At 40.4% G+C, this 19,969-nt stretch overlaps 1 protein-coding gene across 1 annotated transcript in view; it reads left to right on the plus strand.

The window, feature by feature from the left end:
* The first annotated feature begins 1,179 nt into the window (after window positions 1–1,179).
* Window positions 1,180–19,969, plus strand: part of TBX20 (T-box transcription factor 20) — a 148,312-nt gene continuing 129,522 nt past the window's right edge. Inside the window, exons 1-3 of the mRNA XM_033930391.1 lie at window positions 1,180–1,703; window positions 5,427–5,661; window positions 17,279–17,443. Of these exons, the coding sequence (XP_033786282.1) occupies window positions 1,577–1,703; window positions 5,427–5,661; window positions 17,279–17,443 (527 nt within the window). The 5' untranslated portion in view covers window positions 1,180–1,576. The remainder of the gene's footprint in view (window positions 1,704–5,426; window positions 5,662–17,278; window positions 17,444–19,969) is intronic.

Below are 19,969 nucleotides of genomic sequence, written 5' to 3' on the forward strand. Positions count from 1 at the left end.
GTTGTTTCTGTTGTAACTATTTCTTTGCACAATCGCAATCTGTTCACTCTACTGAAGTTCAATTCACCTTATTAAAGTTGTAACTAAAAATAAGAAACAGAGATCCACGTTTGCCATTAAAGGTTTGCGGCAGACACTCCTTGTCACTTCTCTCTGCTGTATCACAGCTCTAGATGATTTATTTTGCATGTCGATGTATACGAAAAATAACATACACATACGTAAACATAGCTTGATGGCCGACCACAGATGCATTTTTATTTTTCTTATTATTATTGTTATCAAAATGTATGGAATGTGTAAGCAGTGTTGTACGGTCACATCTAATAGAGTCCCTGCTTCGAGGAGCTTACAATCTAGTCAAGATAAGCAAGACAAAAGTTTTTAGATTAAACTCAATGAAGTGATACATTTAGGGGTCCTTTTATCAAGCTGCGGTAGGGGTTTAACGTGCCAGCGGCTGGGGTTAGCGTGCGATGAAATGTCCGACGCGCTAGCGCGGCTTGATAAAAGGAGCCCTTAGGGCTCCTTTTACGAAGCTGTGTTAGCGGTTTAACGCGCGTAATAGCACGCGCTAGCCGCTACGGCCTCCTCTTGAGCAAGCGGTAGTTTTTCGGCTAGCGCGGGGGTAGCGCGTGATTAAAAGTCACGTGCGCTAAAGCCGCTCACGCGGCTTGGTAAAAGGAGCCCTTTCATGTTAAACAATAATACTGGAGGTTACACAGACACAGTTAAAGTTAAGGTGGACAAGAAACCGATAAGCTTTGCAGTACTTTCTAGAGCAGCCAATCTAGAAGAGCATCGCTTGGGATATTTCCATTTTTTTTTCCTGCACGCCTCGCATGACGATTGACCTCTAGTTTATATCACGATCGAGTCAATTTTGCTGAACATTTTGTTTGGAGTTCCAAAAGAATGGATTTTCTTTTCTATATTTTTCCCCCTTTCTCCAGTTATGAATAAATGCCAGATGAACTTTATAAAGGTCATTTTTCTTTTAGCTACCCTAACGCAATCTCCCATGGCTCCGCTCCTTTATTTCCTCCTACTCCCCCCCCCCCCCCCCTTCTGCAAACTCCACTTATCAGTGGTATCAGGAAAACAGTGACGTAGCCATGAGCTGATTGGCTCAGCGGAGATAGAATCTCTCGGCCAGTCGGATTAAGGCAGGAAAGCTTGAGCCTGAGTGCAGTGGGCATTTTTCAGACTGGCAGGCTCGCTGCCTTCTGCCTGCTTATCCCCAGGATTTCCACTAATGGGTTGGGATCAGGTCCATGCAAAGCTAAAGATTTCTTTCTACAAGTTCCAGCTCTAAGAAAAAGGAGAAAGGAAGAAAAGGGGTGGGAAGATTAAAAAAAAAAAAACAACCACCACAAACCCATGCAAAAGAAAAGTGCCCGTGGTGTTTCTCATTCCTCAGTCCTAAATTCTAGCAAGCAAGCAACTTCTTTGTTGTTGTTTTCCAAGTCAGAGTAGTTATTTCTCCGTTTCTGTAAATGCCATTTAGCCCTCGGTGGCTTCTGAAACACTTTAGGACTTCTTGGGTGGTTTTTTCTTTTAGGCTTGCCCTTTGATCATGGAATTCACGGCTTCCCCCAAACCACAGCTTTCCTCCAGAGCTAACGCCTTTTCCATTGCTGCTCTCATGTCGAGTGGGACGTCCAAGGAAAAAGAACCCCAAGAAAACACCATCAAACCTCTAGGTAAGTGTGTGTGTGTGTGTATGTTATTTTTTTTTAAAGCCTGCTGTGGTTTTATATAAGGGGGACATTATAAGCACACGAAACGATCGATGTTTCCCCAGGGCCTGTAAATCGCTTCGACGTTTATTTCACGTGCAATTCTATTTCACGTCCTCTACCCCAACAAAATCAAATGCTATAACAAAATTTGAATCGGTGAAATAATTCGATTTCTTTAAAAGGGGCGGGGTAGTCCGTGTGTAAAGTACAAAACGTTATATATTAAGCTCCTTGTGCTATTTCTTTTGCTTGGTGGTAAAGTTTTGCAATCGAATCAATGTGAGAAGGGGTGACACAGAAAAGTTAGGGTGACAGGTGACACAGAAAAGTATTATTGGCTTATGAAAGAAACCTTGTGATCCTTACTTTTCTCAACTAGGATGCAGTTATGCCTTAGCCAGAAGCACCCGTCCTCGTAAAAATAAACATGGATTGGGTTATTTTCCTGTTGTGAGTGCTAGATGCTTATTGAAACAACCATTATTGTCTTATCCATTCAACGAAACAGGATTTATTAGCTAGGGAAGGTCTGAAGAATAAAGAAATAAGGGTTTGTGGGGCTGGGAGGGGAGGACGTCTTTTGCAGTTACTGAGTTATATGATGGATTTAATCAATCATTCTTGTATAACAAATTTATTAGATGGAGAGATGACATTTATCATTATCTTTAAACTATATTTTAGTCAGTAAGAAAATAAAATAACTGGTGGAATGGGGGGGGGGGATTCTTTTTCCTTCTGGAGTATTTATGCTGTAATTTCTGTAATGCTTTCGAAAATCACTGGAAGGCATTTTCTTCTGGTTCCAGTTAAATAGGTCATCCTTATCGACAAAATATCTTTTTATTACTGCCATCATTCGTAGTAGAAGTTGCTCTAAACATTAGCCAGTGCCCATTTTCTAAATTCCTCAGATTTCCATTACACCATTGGTTTAGGAACTTTTTTAACCTTCCTTAAGAATTGTGGAATAGAGTAAAAATAAAAAAACCCAAACCTAAAAGAAATAGAATATATCTTTCAGTCCTGCTGCATTTCAGCTTCATTTTCTGATTTCTACAAATGCTGGTGAATGAATATGGAGTACACTTTAAAGAAAACAAAAGTTATAATTAACCGAATCTAGCCTAAAAGAGAAATATTTATGGGCTTTTTTTTTTCTGTTTCATTTTGTTCCCTACGGTACTTTAAACGCAGAGTTCATAAGCTCAAAGGGACTAGGGAGAAATTAGTCTGAGGCAGTTTCATTTCTTTTCTGCTACAAGCCTCTCAACTAATTGTAAAAAAAAAAAAAAAAAAAATGCACACTTATAATTTATTGGGATCTTCCAGTCACACACGTTAAAGAAGGACTTACCAGCAAAAAGTAGAATCAGAACTTCAACTTGACAAACATCGCCAATCCTTCTGGATGCAGGTGTACATAGAAGGCATAATACAAAAAGTCAGTATAGCCAGTTCAGTCGCTTTTTATGCAGGGCACATGGGAAGATTTAATAAAGCAGTGCGATTCCTTTTACTCTCTGAGAACCGGACGTTGATGCTCCCAATTAAGTTTATCTACTACAAGTATTAGAAAATCCATTCCTAGTTTACCTACTTCAGGTACTCAGCTTTCAGCTGTTTTGCAAACTCAAATTCTACTGATCACATACTTTTGGAGTTAGTTTAGAGCTGTCATCAGAGAGGGGCCGCCGAAAAGTTCTCAGCCCAACCAAGAAGACAATGATGCGGAGCCATGAAACTTACGAGTTATTCCACACTTTTCTTGACACTTCATTTTAATGAGGCAAATGCATCTAGTACATGAGCACAAGTATAGGGAAACCAAGCCATTGTGACATCACAGATGAGGTTGTCTCTTATGCTTTGGTGGAATGAGGCATTATGACATCACAATACTAGGGGCCACTGAAAAGTTCTCAGGCCCCATCAAGAAGAGAATGATGTGGAGCCATGAAACTTAAGTTATTCCACTCTTTTCTTGACACTTTTCTTTTCAATCATATGAAATGAAACGAAAAGTGTCAAGAAAAGTGTAGAATAACTTGAAAGTTTCATTGGCTCCACATCATTTTCTTCTTGGGCTGAGATCTTTTCAGCAGCCCCTGGGATATTTCCTTTTTTTTAATGAAAGAAAATAAAAAGTGATCATTATTAATAAGCCAAAGAGACTGAAGACCAGATATTTCAAAATCTGCTTCTGCTTTTACTTTTCTTATAGATGAAAAGTTTTAAAAATGAAGCAGAGGAAGACAGTAATATTTAAGGCTTTACTTCTAAAAATTAAAACAAAATCATATTTAATTGTAGCTATCGCTCATTAAAGAAACTCATTTTCATTTGAAGGGCGGGATGGCTCTCTATCACAGTTTTGTTACACTTCTATCTGAAAATCGGGTTTGTTTGGATTGGGGTTTTTTTTTTTTTTTAAACAGCAAAATTATATCAAACTACAGCTTTTTAAACGCACACATACAATTTTTAGCTTAGAATTGCCAAGGTTAACTGGAAGAGTTGCTTTTTTTCCTTCTCTTTTGTGAAGGACAAAAGTCAGTATTTTTGTATTTTGCTTAAGACCAGTTTCCCAGCTGCTCCTCCCGAGTTTTACTGGTATCTGTTTAATCAGGAAAGAAAATGACCAACCAGATTGACTGCAGCTATTTAAAAAAAATTTATCATCACACTTCATATAGGCCCTACTTAGCAGGGGCTGCTGACCATGAAGAGAATGATGTGGAGCCATGAAACTTGCAAGTTGTTCTACAGTTTTCTTGACACACTTCTTTTCAATGAAGTGAAATGAAAAGTGTGAAATAACTTGTAAGTTTCATGGCTCCACATCATTCTCTTCTTGATTGTGCTAAGAATTTTATAGGGGGCCCTTGTACAAGAATACAGGAAGTTATTCAATGATTTGATTATCTGCTCTGTTATAAGATATTTTCTACATTTAATGAACACAACAAACTCACAAAGTAAAAGATATATATATGGGCAGCATATGTGCAGAATAGTTTGCATGTTAATGGGATTTAGTTATCTTTATGGTCTGTTTTTAACAGTACTTCCAATGCAACCAAATTGGCTGTCCATTTGAGAAATTAATGTAATTTCTCTTTGTTATTTTGAAAGTGGTTTTCAATGTAGAACTCTTATTCACCCAAAATATTAAACATGCTGCCCCATTATCCTCTCATTCTAGGGGGAATGTACCAGAGGCTTTTTTAACTTTCTAAGCTATTAATAAAACCTTTTTACACCGTGTCTGTTGTACACTGGCTCTGACATAGATCCAGTGTTATTTAGTAATCATTTTGACTCTGTTTTCTTATCTGTGTTCACATGTTCGACTGAGGAGAAAAGGAAATCAATGGTCACCCATTATAATCTGTTTTTAGGCTTAAAATCCAGATCCAGAAAAATGGGTTGTTCTTTGCATCCATTACTTAATGCAGAAATACTTCCCCTGTTGGTAAAATGGATTCTTGTGGGGGAAGGAGAAATCTGAACTGTGATTTCTTTCTCACTTTAGGAATAGTTTATGCAGACAATTTGTTAAAGAAGAACACATGTTTCCAGTGATTTGAAAACCGGTCTGCAATTTAATATCTCTTTCTCTCTTCTTTTATTTTTCTTTTGGTTTCCAAACCATGACTATCCATGTTTCTCTTCCCCGCTTAGAACAATTTGTGGAGAAATCCCCCTGCGCCCAGTCCCTTGGTGAGCTGCCTGGCCTGGATCCTCATGGGGAGTTCGGTGGCAGCCCCTCATCCCTCTGCACGGAGCCACTCATTCCCACCACCCCCATCGTTCCCAGTGAGGAAATGGCCAAGATTTCCTGCAGCCTGGAGACCAAGGAGCTCTGGGACAAATTCCACGACCTGGGCACTGAGATGATCATTACCAAATCTGGGAGGTGAGCAAATAAGCTGGTGGTCAGATTGCCATTTTTATTCTGTGGTATCGGAAGTGAAAACGCAGGCTATCAACCCTTAGAGAAATGTAATTTGCTTTGCTCAGATAATTCTGGGAATCTTGGACAGATGTACTAACATTTTTTTCTCCTAGACAAAAAAAAAAAATCCTTTAGTACAAGTGGTACTGTAAATATTAGGTTAGGAAACTTTTTAAAGAGAAACTCATGAATGAATGTAAACTTTCTTTGTGGCAAACCAAATTACAGAGTACTTTGCTAGATATTATACTTTAACAACCAAAGAAATTAGCAAAATATACAAATAATAATTTTTTACTTAGTATTAATGCAAATTTGCGATAATATGGCTCAATAAATTCCTCTTTTCCCTGTTATTGTAAAAGGAGAAAAAGCCTTATGAGTTCCAGAGCTAAGTCCAAAACAAAAACTGCTCACTATGGACCAAATTTTCTTTTATTGGTCATATATTTTTAAAATACAATATTATCTCAATATGAATAATACTGATAATTTTTATATTGTGGTAAAGCAAGAGCAACTGAGCCGAGTTGTCAGAGTGGACTGCGGAATTCATTGAGCTTTGAAGGTGTATTGATATGTTAAACAGAGCAGTCACACAGTTTGAAATGTACTTTTTTGACGTACCCAGAAACACACCAGTTATAGAGTTAAAGCGTTAAATGTTAGTATTAATTGCTATTAGATCATCAAAGAGTAATGTATTGAACTATCTGTCACTGACTCTAACCCCCCTCTTTTACTAAGGTGCGCTAATCGAATTAGCGCGTGCTAAACGCTAACATATCCATAGACTAACATGCATGCGTTTAGCGTGCGCTAAATCAATTAGCGCGCTAATCGGTTAGCGCACCTTAGTAAAAGAGGGCCTAAGTCTGTCAGTTAATCATTCCATAAAAACTTCAAGTCTTCAGGTAGATAATGGATGACTTTTGTCATACTAGATTTAAGTCAGTTCAGCATATACAAGTTTGTCAACTTAAAATGGTTTAAAAAATGTTGAAAGAGTATTATCCATATTGAGATAATATTGCACTTTAAAATCAGATTAAAATGATCTTGTAAAATATAGGAGTTTTTTTGATCAATGAAAGAAAATTTGGTCCATTGTGAACAGTCTGTTTTAGACTTAGCTCTGGACCTCTGAGATCTTTTCCTCCTTTTACAATAACAGGGCATGGAGGAATATGTTTGTTATGCTATTTTAGATTTGCATTAATATTAAGTAGGAAATTATTATTTGGATTTCTTGCTATTTTCTTTGGTTGCTTAAACTGTTCATGACAAGCAGTAGATGAACATGAGTTTGGTTAACCACTATTTTGGAGAACCCAGAGATAGATTTCTGATTGCTAAGGAATATGCTGGCAATGCAGTCCTTACACTGAGAGCCATTATTTCCAGGTAGTATGCTGCAAACATGCAGTAACAGGGATCATCTGGCTTGCAAAATGGCAGTATTCTATAGACATCAGACGGCCTAGTTTCTAGGTTCCAAAATACTACCCAAATTAGCATAATTCTGAAGGGTCATCCTAATAACTGTTTGATGTATCTGACAGCCTGATGCTTTTCTATGGGAGCATTAACCATAAGAGCTGGGACTCCTTTAATCCTCCTTCACCCACCCTCAATCCCTCCCTCCCCAATTCAATACCCAATAACATTACAAGAAACCACTGTGGAATGTAAAAAGGCCACAGCTTCATTTATTTATTATATCAACACATATATTATTTAACCCAAGCTACAAATATCAAAGAAAGCCCTCCTTTCACCTGTCACTCACCCTGCCAGCTAAGCAGCAATATCCTACATATTCTGTCCTGACCCCGCCTTAACAGCTAAGGCCATAATAGCTGGCATGGATGTCAGTGCTCATAGACCTGGATCACTTGACCCATCATAGTTATTCACATGGTTTGTCCCTCAGATACCAAAAATTGTGTAGCTCGGGTGACCGCAACAGGGGGCCAGTGTCATTTAACACTGATCCCGCCCCTAAATTGAAGCTGTGGCCTTAAATGACCCTCGAATACAACCAATGTTCAACAGCTTCCTGGAAATCATTCAGAAAAAGATCTAGACCTCCATCTAATAAATAAATGTATCCTATCCTGTCCTTACAAACCAATACATGTTGGATCAACCCAGTCATGTCACAATCAAAAAAACTCCTCATGACAGCAACCACCAAACACCTGAAAAAGGCATTACCGATAGCCATAACCCTGCAAGCAAGGTTAAGTCTGCTGAGAAAGGACTGCACTGTATGCAAGGTGGATTTCCTAACACTCAAAACCTGCTGAATCAACTTGCTCAGCTGTTCCACCTTATCACCAGGCAATCTGGTGACCCGTATTCACCTCATTGATCTCTTAAGCCCAGAAATGTAAAGACTGAAACTAGATCTTTCTGCTTGTCACCAGCTAAAGGGATACCAATGGCCTCCGACACCCCCAGAGGAAAACCTGTAGCCACTCAGCCACCATAAGGAAATTCCCCCTCCCCCCAAACAGGGCTTGGCCCTGCCTCACGACCCACTCCAACTCCACACCTGAAGCAAAACCACCCTCTGCACCTACCATAGTACTAGTGCTCAGTCCAATTCAATCATTTTTATGCTAGGTCAGGAAAAGATCTATAAACTACAGGGTTTATTTGAGCTGTGCAAAGAGTACAATATGGTGTGCACTTCAGTTTCTATTGATGAATTATAGTTTATACAATTTATTACTATATTCTATTGAAGAGATGCCACTAGCCTCTTGCACATTAAACATACAATCTTGTGTTTATTATAATATGATCCTACTTAGTAAGAGAGATATATTTGAATTAATTACAGAGTTTATAGACTTGTATATAGTTACGTGATGCAGGGTTTTACTGTAATAATCATCATCCAGGAAAAAGATCTAGGTATCATTGTTGAGGATATGCTGAAACCCTCAGTGCGCAGTGATGGCTAAGGAAGCAAATATGATACTGCTATTTCGAAAATTACTTAAGGCTCATTTTTTTCCTCTTAGCTTTAGCTGTCCCTCTGACATCCAATAAAATGTTTGAGAATGACTACAATTTTTTTGTTGAACAATGTAAACAAAATTTGACCTCTACTGTATATGTTTCCTTGTAAGCCGCTTAGGAGATAAGCGGATAATAATTTCTCTAAATAAATAAATAAATAAATAAATAAATAAAATAATGTTAGGATTTATAAGGAAAGGAATGGAAAACAGAGATGGGAATGCTATAATGCCTTTGTATTGTTCCATGGTGCGACCACACCTCGAATACTGTGTGCCATTTTGGTTGCCGCATCTCAAAAAAGATATAGTGGAATTAGAAGAGGCATAGAGAAGGGTGACAATGATGAAAGAGATGGGATGAGGAAAGGCTGCAATGCCTCAGGAGAGATATGGTAGAGGTCTATAAAACACTGAGTAGAGTGGAATGGGTAGATGTGAATTATTTGTTTACTCTTTCTAAAAATACTAGGGGCCTGTTTTACAAAGCCGCACTAGCGGCTGCAGCGTGGTAACGGCCCCGAAGCCCATAGAGATTTAAAGGGCTTCGGGGCCGTTGCTGCGCGGCTTTGTAAAACAGGCCCTAGAACTAGGAGGGATGCAATGAAGCTACTAAATAATTGATTTAAAACAATGTGTAATTAAACTCTGGAATTCATTGCCAGAGAATGTGGTGAAGTGGTTAGCTTTGCTGAGTTTAAAAAAGGTTTGGATAACTTGAGGGCAATAAATGACAAAAAAGTATCCTTCCGGAGATGGAAAAAGGACCCAACGGAGGAAAATCACCAGGCGCACAGGAAATGCCAAAAGGAATGCCACCAAGAGGTTAGAAAAGCGAAAGGGGAATACGAAGAGGGGCTGGCCAGGGAGGCGAAAAACTTCAAGGCATTCTTCAGTTACGTAAAGGGGAAGCGACCAGCGAGAGAGGAGGTGGGGCCGTTGGACGATGGGGATAGGAAGGGAGTGATTAAGGAGGATAAAGAGGTAGCTGAGAGGTTGAACACGTTCTTCTCGTCGGTTTTCACGAGCGAAGACACATCTAATATACCGGACTCAGAGGAGCTCATGAGTGGGGAACAGGCCGAAAAATTGGAGCACATAGAGGTAAGTAAGGAGGATGTCCTCAAACAGATAGGCAGGTTAAAATGCGGTAAATCACTGGGCCCGGACGGGATCCACCCAAGGATTCTGAAGGAACTAAGACAAGAAATAGCGGGCACAATCCAGCATGTTTGCAACCTATCCTTGAAAACTGGTGAGGTACCAGAGGACTGGAAATTGGCGAATGTCACACCTATCTTCAAGAAGGGATCGAGGAGTGACCCCGGGAACTACAGGCCGGTGAGCCTGACTTCAATTATAGGGAAGATGGTGGAAGCTATGATCAAGGACGGCATTTGCGAGCACATCGAGAGGAATGGCCTACTGAGAACAAGCCAGCACGGATTCTGTAAGGGAAGGTCGTGCCTAACGAACCTTCTGTACTTCTTTGAGGGAATAAGCAGTCGGGTGGACAATGGGGAACCCATAGACATCATTTACCTCGATTTTCAAAAGGCTTTCGACAAGGTGCCACATGAAAGGCTGCTTAGGAAGCTGTGGAACCACGGGGTGGGAGGGGATGTGCACAGATGGATCAAGCACTGGTTGTCGGGTAGACTGCAGAGGGTCGGAGTGAAGGGCCAATATTCTGACTGGCGGGGAGTCACGAGCGGTGTGCCACAGGGATCGGTGCTGGGGCCGTTACTCTTCAACATATTTATCAATGACCTGGAAAAGGAGGCAAAGTGCGAGGTTATAAAATTTGCAGACGATACCAAACTGTGCGGTAGAGTTAGGTCCAGGGAGGAGTGTGAGGACCTGCAAAGGGACCTGGACAAGCTGGAAGACTGGGCAAACAAATGGCAAATGCGCTTTAACGTGGAAAAATGCAAGGTCATGCATATAGGGAAAAAGAACCCATTGTTCAACTACAAATTGGGGGGGGGCATTGTTGGGAGACAGCAGACTTGAGAGAGACTTGGGTGTGCTGGTGGATGCATCACTGAAGCCATCTGCACAGTGCACAGCAGCCTCGAAAAAAGCCAACAGGATGCTGGGCATCATAAAGAGGGGCATAACAACCAGGACGCGGGAAGTCATCATGCCATTGTATCGAGCGATGGTGCGTCCACATCTGGAATACTGCGTTCAGTATTGGTCGCCACACCTCAAGAAGGACATGGCGGTACTTGAGAGAGTCCAAAGGAGAGCAACGAAACTGGTAAAAGGGCTGGAACACTGCCCATACGCCGAGAGGTTGGATAGGCTGGGGCTCTTCTCTCTGGAAAAAAGGAGGCTCAGGAGAGATATGATAGAGACCTTCAAGATCATGAGGGGCATAGAGAGGGTGGATAGGGACAGATTCTTCAGACTGAAGGGGACAACAAGTACGAGGGGGCATTCGGAGAAACTGAAGGGAGATAGGTTCAAAACAAATGCAAGGAAGTTTTTTTTCACCCAAAGGGTCGTGGACACTTGGAATGCGCTACCGGAGGAAGTGATCAGGCAGAGTACGGTACAGGGATTCAAACAGGGATTGGACGGATTCCTGAGGGATAAAGGGATCGTGGGATACTGAGGGAGGAGCTGGGATGTAACACAAGTATAGAAAGCTAACCAGGTAATAAGTATAGAAACCCAAAAGGTCGTGCATGTGCAAGACCGGAGGGTTAGGACTACGATGGGAAGATAGGACTTCAATGAGAAACCAAGGTGGCAAGGGAGCCCCTTCTGGTGATTCAGACAGGTCGTGACCTGTTTGGGCCGCCGCGGGAGCAGACTGCCGGGCAGGATGGACCTATGGTCTGACCCGGCGGAGGCACTGCTTATGTTCTTATGTTCCTAAAATAAAAATCCATAAGCCCATTTTTAAGATGGACTTGGGGGACATCCACTGATTATTCCTAGGATAAGCAGCATAAAATCTGTTTTACTTCATGGGATCTTGCAATGTACTTGTGACTTGGATTGGCCTCTGTTGGAAATAGGATACTGGGCTTGATGGACCTTCAGTCTGTCCCAGTATGGCAACTCTTATGTGCTTTTGTAAGTAGGAGTGCCTCCAGTGATTCTTGCTGATCTAGTAAAGGGGGTCAATTGGGTCTCATTTGATTTATGAATGTCCCATTTTTCAAACCTTCATTAAGGATGTATGGCAAAGGATTATAGATATATTGGAGTACATTCTATAAATGGTATCAACATTTTGGTGCTAGAAAATATCAGCACAGAACTCTATTCTGTAAACAACACTCCAGGTTAAGAACCATTTACAAGTTTCCACACTTTTTATTTTTTTTTTAATATTATTTATTACATATCTCAATTTGCAAATTATATCACTACCTGCAAGGTGAGCCAGTTGCCTGACTGACTAGTCACATGACATTCTATGATACACCCTCTTACCACTTCTCCCGCCTCAACCATTTCCCGTGAAAATATAAGTTCGGAAACTTTTTGAAGAAACCTCATATATAATAGTGCTTAAAGCCCATTTTGCTACCATAAGTTGGGCACCAGTTTTTACACCAGCTGAAATCTGGTTTAAATGCCAGTGCCCAACTGAATATTTTGGCATGGAAATGGGGCTACTCTATAACTATGTGCATAGCCTTAGCAACACCCCTGCCACTCCCCGGGCATGACCCTTTCAAGTTGTATGCTAGGGGATTTTAGGTGTGTGTGGAGATTTGCGCCCAAATTTCAATTGGTCACAGTAATTGGAAACATCAATTAATTGCAATTAATTGGCTCAGAAGCTAATTAATTTGCAACCAGATTGAAACATTTTGGTGCTGAAATCTTGGTACCATATATATAATTAGGGGACTTTTGTATTGATATTATTTTATTGTATAAGGCGATTATTTGGAAGTCTTTAATTTTTTTCTGCTACCATTCTAAAACGTAAAAAATTTCTTTTTTTATTTTTTTTAATCACTGCTGCTCTGAAGGTTATTGTAAATCATTGCCTATAAATTTATTGCAGCATTAACCCCCCTTTTTATGAAGCCGCATTAGACTTTATCAATGGCCAGGACGATAAAAACTCCAATGCTCATAGAATTCCTATGAGTGTTGGAGTTTTTACCGCCGTGGCTGGCAATAAAAAAAAAAAGCCTAACGCCGCTTCGTAAAAGGAGGCCTAAGTTTGTCTATTTAGGAAATCTGAGAAGATACAGTACTTGAGGAAAGAGGCATTCTGTTTCCTAAAAGGGTAAATAAATGGGAGTTGTTGGATCATTATTTGATAAATAATACTTGCGAGGTTATTTGAATGTAGTCTTTTGTTAATGATTTAGTTTTGTCATATTGTTTTGAGTTTTGTAGCTTCTCTGTGGTAAATTACAATAAAGATATTCAAATTAAAAGAAAACTTGTATTGAGATCTAGTGGGAAATGCTGAGGACCAGATTTTCTTTTTTCCTTTGGATCATCCTAGAAAAAAAGTTATTTTCCTTGGAATATAATAATGCCTTTGAGACATGATGTGTGTTCCCCTCCCCACCCCCATTTAAACACTGACATATAGGGCTCCTTTTACAAAGGTGCACTAGCGTTTTTAGCGCACGCTATTACACATGCTAGCCCAAAAACTACCGCCTGCTCAAGAGGAGGCGGTAGCGGCTAGCGCACGCAGCATTTTAGCGTGCGTTATTCCGCGCGTTAAGGCCCTAACGCACCTTTGTAAAAGGAGCCCATAATCTCTAGAAAATAACAAAAAAAATATAGAAACTGGCTTTCTTTCTGGAAAGTTGTTATTGGAATTGAGATTATGATTCATTGGGTGCTGTGCTTATGCTTCCTTCACAGAAATAGATTTCCCTATTACCTGAAGAATGTGGTGAAATCAGTTAGCTTAGGGTTTAAAAAAGGTTTGGATAATTTACTCACTGCTTATTCCTAGGATAAGCAGCATAAAATCTGTTTTACTACTTGAGATCTAGCTAGGTGCTTGGAATCTGGGTTGGACACTGTCATACCGGGATACAAACTATAGGGGTCCGTTTACTAAGGGGCGCTAACCGATTTAGTGTGCGCTAACTGATTTAGCGCACGCTAATCGATGTAGCATGTGCTAAATGGTAAGGCACCCATTATATTCTATGGGCGCCTTAGCATTTAGCGCACGCTAAATCAGTTAGCGTGCACTAAATCGGTTAGCGCCCCTTAGTAAAAGGACCCCATAGTGCAGCGATAGGGTGGATCGAATCGGTAGAGGCGTAGAGTTATATGTTAAAGATGGCCTTGAATTGAATGGACTGAAAATTCTACAGGAGCAGAAACACACCTTGGAATCCCTGTGGGTACAAATCCCATGCGTGAAGGGGAAAAGGATAGTGCTAAGAGTGTATTACTGTCCACCTGCCCAGGATGAATGGACAGATGCTGTTATCAGAAATTAGGGAGGCTAACAAATTGGGTAACACAATACGAATGGGTGATTTCAATTACCAACTAATCAATTAAACACCACTTTCTTCCAGATAGTTTAGGGGGAGCTGCTGCCAACATTACTAAGTGGAGAAATAAGACCTTAATATACACCAGGGGTCTCAAAGTCCCTCCTTGAGGGCCGCAATCCAGTTGGGTTTTCAGGATTTTCCCAATGAATATGCATGAGATCTATGTGCATTGCACTGCTTTGCATATTCATTGGGGAAATCCTGAAAATCCGACTGGATTGCAGTCCTCAAGGAGGGACTTTGAGACCCCTGGTATACACTGCGCTCTGTTAAATACACATACACTCCAAATCAGACAGGCACAGCTTAATCATTAGTCATTAAAAAAAAACAAAAAAAACTCCACATAAACTTCAAACAGCAAAGTAATATATTGTCGTTGGTGCAGACAGTCCCCAACCAACTCTGGGAAACCTTTGCCGAAAATGAACATTCAGTTGAGGTCCCTTTGCAAAGAGGGTTAAATAAAATTTGCATCTGTGGGACGTTTTGTGCCTTGAGAAAGCCCGATGTGATAAGGCGAAACGGGCTCCGTCGGCAGATTCAGTATTCATTCAGCTGACGAGCTGGCATTTATTGAGCAGTAAAGTTACACTGCAACACAAGACGCACAAGATAAGTACTTTCATTAACTTTTGAAATAAGCCCTTTTAGCAATATACGATAATAATATAAAAAGAAAAAAAAATTGTGGATAAATAAATATTTTATACTGAAAGGTGAATGTGATTTCTGCAAATACAAAGCACCAAAAAAGATTTAAAATATTAAGGTGTTTTGTCACAATATAGAATTCAAAGGTTTTTGGATCAATGAAAGAAAACACCCTTCACACTGTAGCTTATGTTAGAGTGCATGATCTTCTGGAGTGGAATTCTGAGATCTTTTTCCTTTATTTAGCATTCTACCGTGATAAACCCTATGTTGGATTTCTAGTTGAAAATTTTGTTTTATTCCATTTTCGCTTTTTGGCTGATATTTGAGTGTTCTAGACAAAGGCACCACTCCATTAAGCAGGCTTTTCAGGCACCTACCTCCACCCCCCTTACAAAACCATAGCATGGAATTTCTATGAGCATCGGAGCTTTTACCACCATGGCCGGCACTACAAACCGCGCTATGGTTTTGCAAAATGGGGAGGTTAATTTGGTGGTGCCCATTAGAGAATGACACGGGGAAAAAATGTATCACTGTTCCCGCCCTGTCCCCTTGAGCTCGGTCCCCGTCCCTGCAAGCTCAGTCCCAAGGCTCAGCCTTGCCAACTATCAGATCCCATCTGCACAAGCCTCGAATAGTTATGATTTTATACTGAACTTATTTTATTAAAGTATAAAAAGAGACAATATTCTGTATAATTGTCATTTTATAAACACAAATAATACAGAGCAAGGATCAACAAAACCCCTGTCTCCCCTCCCTTTCACAAATATCCCCTCCACTATTGTGAAAACTAAATCAAGCTAACAGAATACTTCAGTCACACGTGGCAGGAATGGTGTTAGGGGATAGCAACTAGGGCAACTGCCCCCTGGTCAGAGAGAGAGCTCTAAGCCAGCTGGAAGCTAAAGAAGCACAGCCTGGGCTTTGCACTCCCAGTTATTTCTAATACCAGCTCTAGCTGGATACATATTTCAAATCTGAAAAATTCTAATCACAAAATATAAAATAAATCAAATTTTTTCTACCTTTCATTGTCTGGTAATTTTATTCTTCAAATCACATTGGTCTCAGGCTTTGTTTTTGGGTTCCTTCTGTCTTCATCGTGGCATGGCTGAAGGTAAAATAGGCGCAAGAGGAGCTGGGGAGGAGATGGCAAGTCTGACATGGGCGTAATTTTTTTACCTCCCATGGGGCAGTAGAAGGTCTAGTCCTCATTCCCATGGTAAACCAGTTGCAAATGTCTCCATTACTGCAGATTTACAGTGGTGGCCATGGTTTATTGCGGTAAATGGTCCCTGTGTCATTCTCTAGTGCCTATGTCAGACACCTAATGATAACCTAACTCAACCACACCTATTCTTTGCCCATAACCACGCCTACTTTTAAACATAGCCATCGTTAGATTTCTTAGTTGTAGGTGGGCACCTTCATTTAGCCATCACTAGAAGTCCAAGTAGCGTTAGATGTCGTAAAGTGCTTCCATAGCCATGATTCATGTGAAAAGTAGGCACTGAAAATGTAGACCTTGAAAACCCTGGACTACATTTCTGGCACCTATCATTCACAAAGTCCTGATTCTATAAATAGCACCATTGTGCGACTGTCATGCGATCAGTGGTCATTTTTTAGGTGTATGACAACGATATTTATAGAATCCAGGCCTGTCATTTTCTAAACTGTAGATTTCACTGACCTTCATTTGTGATTATTTGTGATACTGGCTATTAAAACGGGGCTTAGAAGGGAAGAACCACTGATTGGTCTGTGACATCTGTCACATTAGTATGTTTGAATATGGATGTATAAGCATGTGTGTATTTTTATTTTATTTACTTTTCTTATAAACTTCTATTCAAAGCAGTTTATATTCAGGTACTCTTAAGTATTTCTCCCTATCTGTCCTGGCAGGCTCAAAATCTAACTACGATACCTGGGCCAGTGGAATGTTAAGTGTCTTGCCCACGGTCACAAGGAGCAGTATGGGAATTAAACCCACAACCTCAGGGTGCTGAGGCAGGGGTTCTAACCACTAGGCCACTCCACTTCACTTTCATTATTCATTCATTCATATGCAAATAACTTGCATCTTCACAAGTCACTAATATCCATTGAATTCACTTTTGATAAATGTCAGTATACAGGGTGATGTCAGTGAGATGTTAAATTAGGAGGATGTTCTGCTTAATTAACCATAGATAATTCAGCATTCAGTAAACTCTATTTGCTGTACAAGTGAAGATGTCAAATTTATAGGGATAATTGTATTGGTTGATCATTGATGTCATTGCAGAGGCTCTTTCTCAAAGAGATAGAAAGACAAGTGTTTTGGAGGTAGCATACAGTACATAATGCCTGCTTTTATTTGTTTATTTATTTCAGGAGAATGTTTCCCACCATCCGGGTTTCATTTTCAGGAGTAGATCCTGAGGCAAAGTACATTGTACTAATGGATATCGTTCCTGTGGATAATAAAAGATACAGATATGCCTATCACAGATCTTCCTGGCTGGTGGCTGGAAAAGCTGACCCTCCTTTGCCTGCAAGGTTTGTTAAATCATACATAAATCACTTTAATGTCCAATAAATGACTTAACAATATTGGATGTGATGTCCCAGTTTCAAGATAATTTTCTAAGACTTGTATAGTATTGCTACAATAGCAGTAGCTTTTCTGAGAGCAGTCATACATGGATCTGAATGATGAAAGAAAGCCCCAGCAAACGTCTCAGGGCTGCATGATTTCAAATAGTCACCTTCCACATTTGCAGACAGTAATAGTGGAATCTTGATTGTACAACAGGTCTCTGTTGTAAGAATCTTTCTCATGCATATGCTCTCAATGTTTTTAGGGCGGGTTGACTTGTAGATCATAGCAAGGAAATAACCAATTCTGGATATTTTGGACAATATTCAAATTTTATATTTAACTTATGTATTGTATTACCATTACCGAAGTTAATGTATTGTAACACCTTTACTGAAGCTCATGCAAACCACTCTGAATTGACTCCCCAGTCAGTAGTAGAGGTATAGAAGCCTCCAATAAACATAAATAAGCATAAACATAGTTTGTGATCCATCATTTTTGAGACCTGAAAATCTGGCCATGGTGGGTAAAAAGATTTGTGTAGCTGGGCTCCCATGTGTCTATCCCACGTTTTCTTGAATTCAGACACAGTCTCGGTCTCCACCACCTCTTCCGGGAGACTGTTCCATGCATCTACCACCCTTTCTGTAAAAAAGTATTTCCTTAGATTACTCATGAGCCTATCACCTCTTAACTTCATCCTATGCCCTCTCATTCCAGAGCTTCCTTTCAAATGAAAGAGACTTACCTCATGCGCATTTATGCTACATGGGTATTTAAACGTCTCTATCACATCTCCCCTCTCCCACTTTTCCTCCAAAGTATACATACTTTAAGTTTGGACAAAGACCACGTACCTGAGGTTGTGAGTTCGATTCCTACTGCAGCTCCTTGGGACTCTGGTCAAGTCACTTAACACTTCATTGTCCCTGTCCAAAATATGTAAACCTCTTTGACTGTAACCTTACAGAAAAAGGCAGTATAGCAATCAAGCCATTGTGATATCATTGATGAGGCTGACTGTTATTGGTGGAATGAGGCATCATGACATCACAATCTCAGCTCTGGTTACCACGTACCATTTTAATAGTGTTCCTCTTGACTGACTCCATCCTTTTATCTACTCTAGTGCAGATTTTAGCATCATCCGCAAAGAGGAAAATCCTACCTGACAGCCCTTTAGCCATATTGGACTAATGCATTTTTTAATTAGCTTTCAGAGGTCAAAACTAGAGAATGACATGGGGACAAATTTTTCCCTGTCCCCACGGGAACTCACTCCTGTCCCGTCTCCGTGAGTTCTTTTCCTATCTGTGTCCCATTCCTGCAAGCTCCATCCTCATCTGCACAAGCCTCAAACACTTTAAAATCATAAGTGTTTAAGGCTTTTGCGGTTAAGGCAGAGCTTACAGGAATGGGGCAGCGACATCGACAAAATTCATGGAGACAGGATGGGGAAATTGAGTTCCTGCGGGGACAGGGACAAATTTGTCCCCGTGCCATTCTCTAGTCAAAACCTCTTTCCTCAGGTCAGTAAAGTATAGTGTTGTTACAATATCCTGTCCTGACCTGAGGAAGGAGAATTTGGTCTCTGAAAGTTAGTCAAAAATGTATTAAAATTAGTCCAATAAAAGAATCATTTTATTTCCATTTTCTATTTATAAACATTTATCAACATAGCTACAATATTAATATATACAAAAGCAAAAAAATGAATAAGATAGATTTTTTTAATACCTTTGTCATCTGGTTTCTGCTTTCCTCATCTTCTTGTCATTCTCTTCCTCCATCCACTGTCTGCCCCTTCCAGAGACTGTCTGCCTCCCCCTTCCATCTCTCCTCCCACCTCCCACCCCTTATTGGTTTGGTATCCATCTTCTTCTCTCTGTTCCCCACATGGTCTGGCATCTCTCTCCTTCCATCACTCCTTCCCTCCCCCCTGTGGTTTTTAGTATCTCTCTCTTCTCATTTCCTCCCCTCAGATCTGATATCTCTATCTCCTTCCCCCCATGATCTGGCACCTCTCTTTCCGCTCTCTTCCCTTTCCTTTTCTTCCTTTTCTATTTTCTGCCTCCGTCTAAATTAAATTATTTCTTACTATCCAGTCCTCAGTTTCCCTCTTTTCACTTTTTCTACCCACAGCTTGCCACCCCTTTCCTTCACCCCCTCCAGTATCTCACTAACTCTATCCTCTTCCCCCATCTAGTATATGCCCTTTTTTAATCTCCCTCCTTCCATCCAGTATGTGTGTTCTCTTTCTCCACTTCCATTCAGCATGTTTTTCTACCTTTGTTATCTGATTTCTGCTTTCCTCATGTTCTCGTCATTCTATTCCTTCCATCCACTGTCTGTCTTCTCTCTGCCTCTTCCATATGGAATCTGCTCTATTGCTATGCTTCTACCAGAAAATGTGCCTTTCCCTTCCATCTATCCCTCCATCCCCCACCCCCATTGGTCTGGCACCAATCTTCTTCCCTCCGCTC

The sequence above is a fragment of the Geotrypetes seraphini genome, chromosome 2 (genome assembly GCF_902459505.1).
Source record: "Geotrypetes seraphini chromosome 2, aGeoSer1.1, whole genome shotgun sequence".
Lineage (NCBI taxonomy): Eukaryota > Metazoa > Chordata > Amphibia > Gymnophiona > Dermophiidae > Geotrypetes > Geotrypetes seraphini.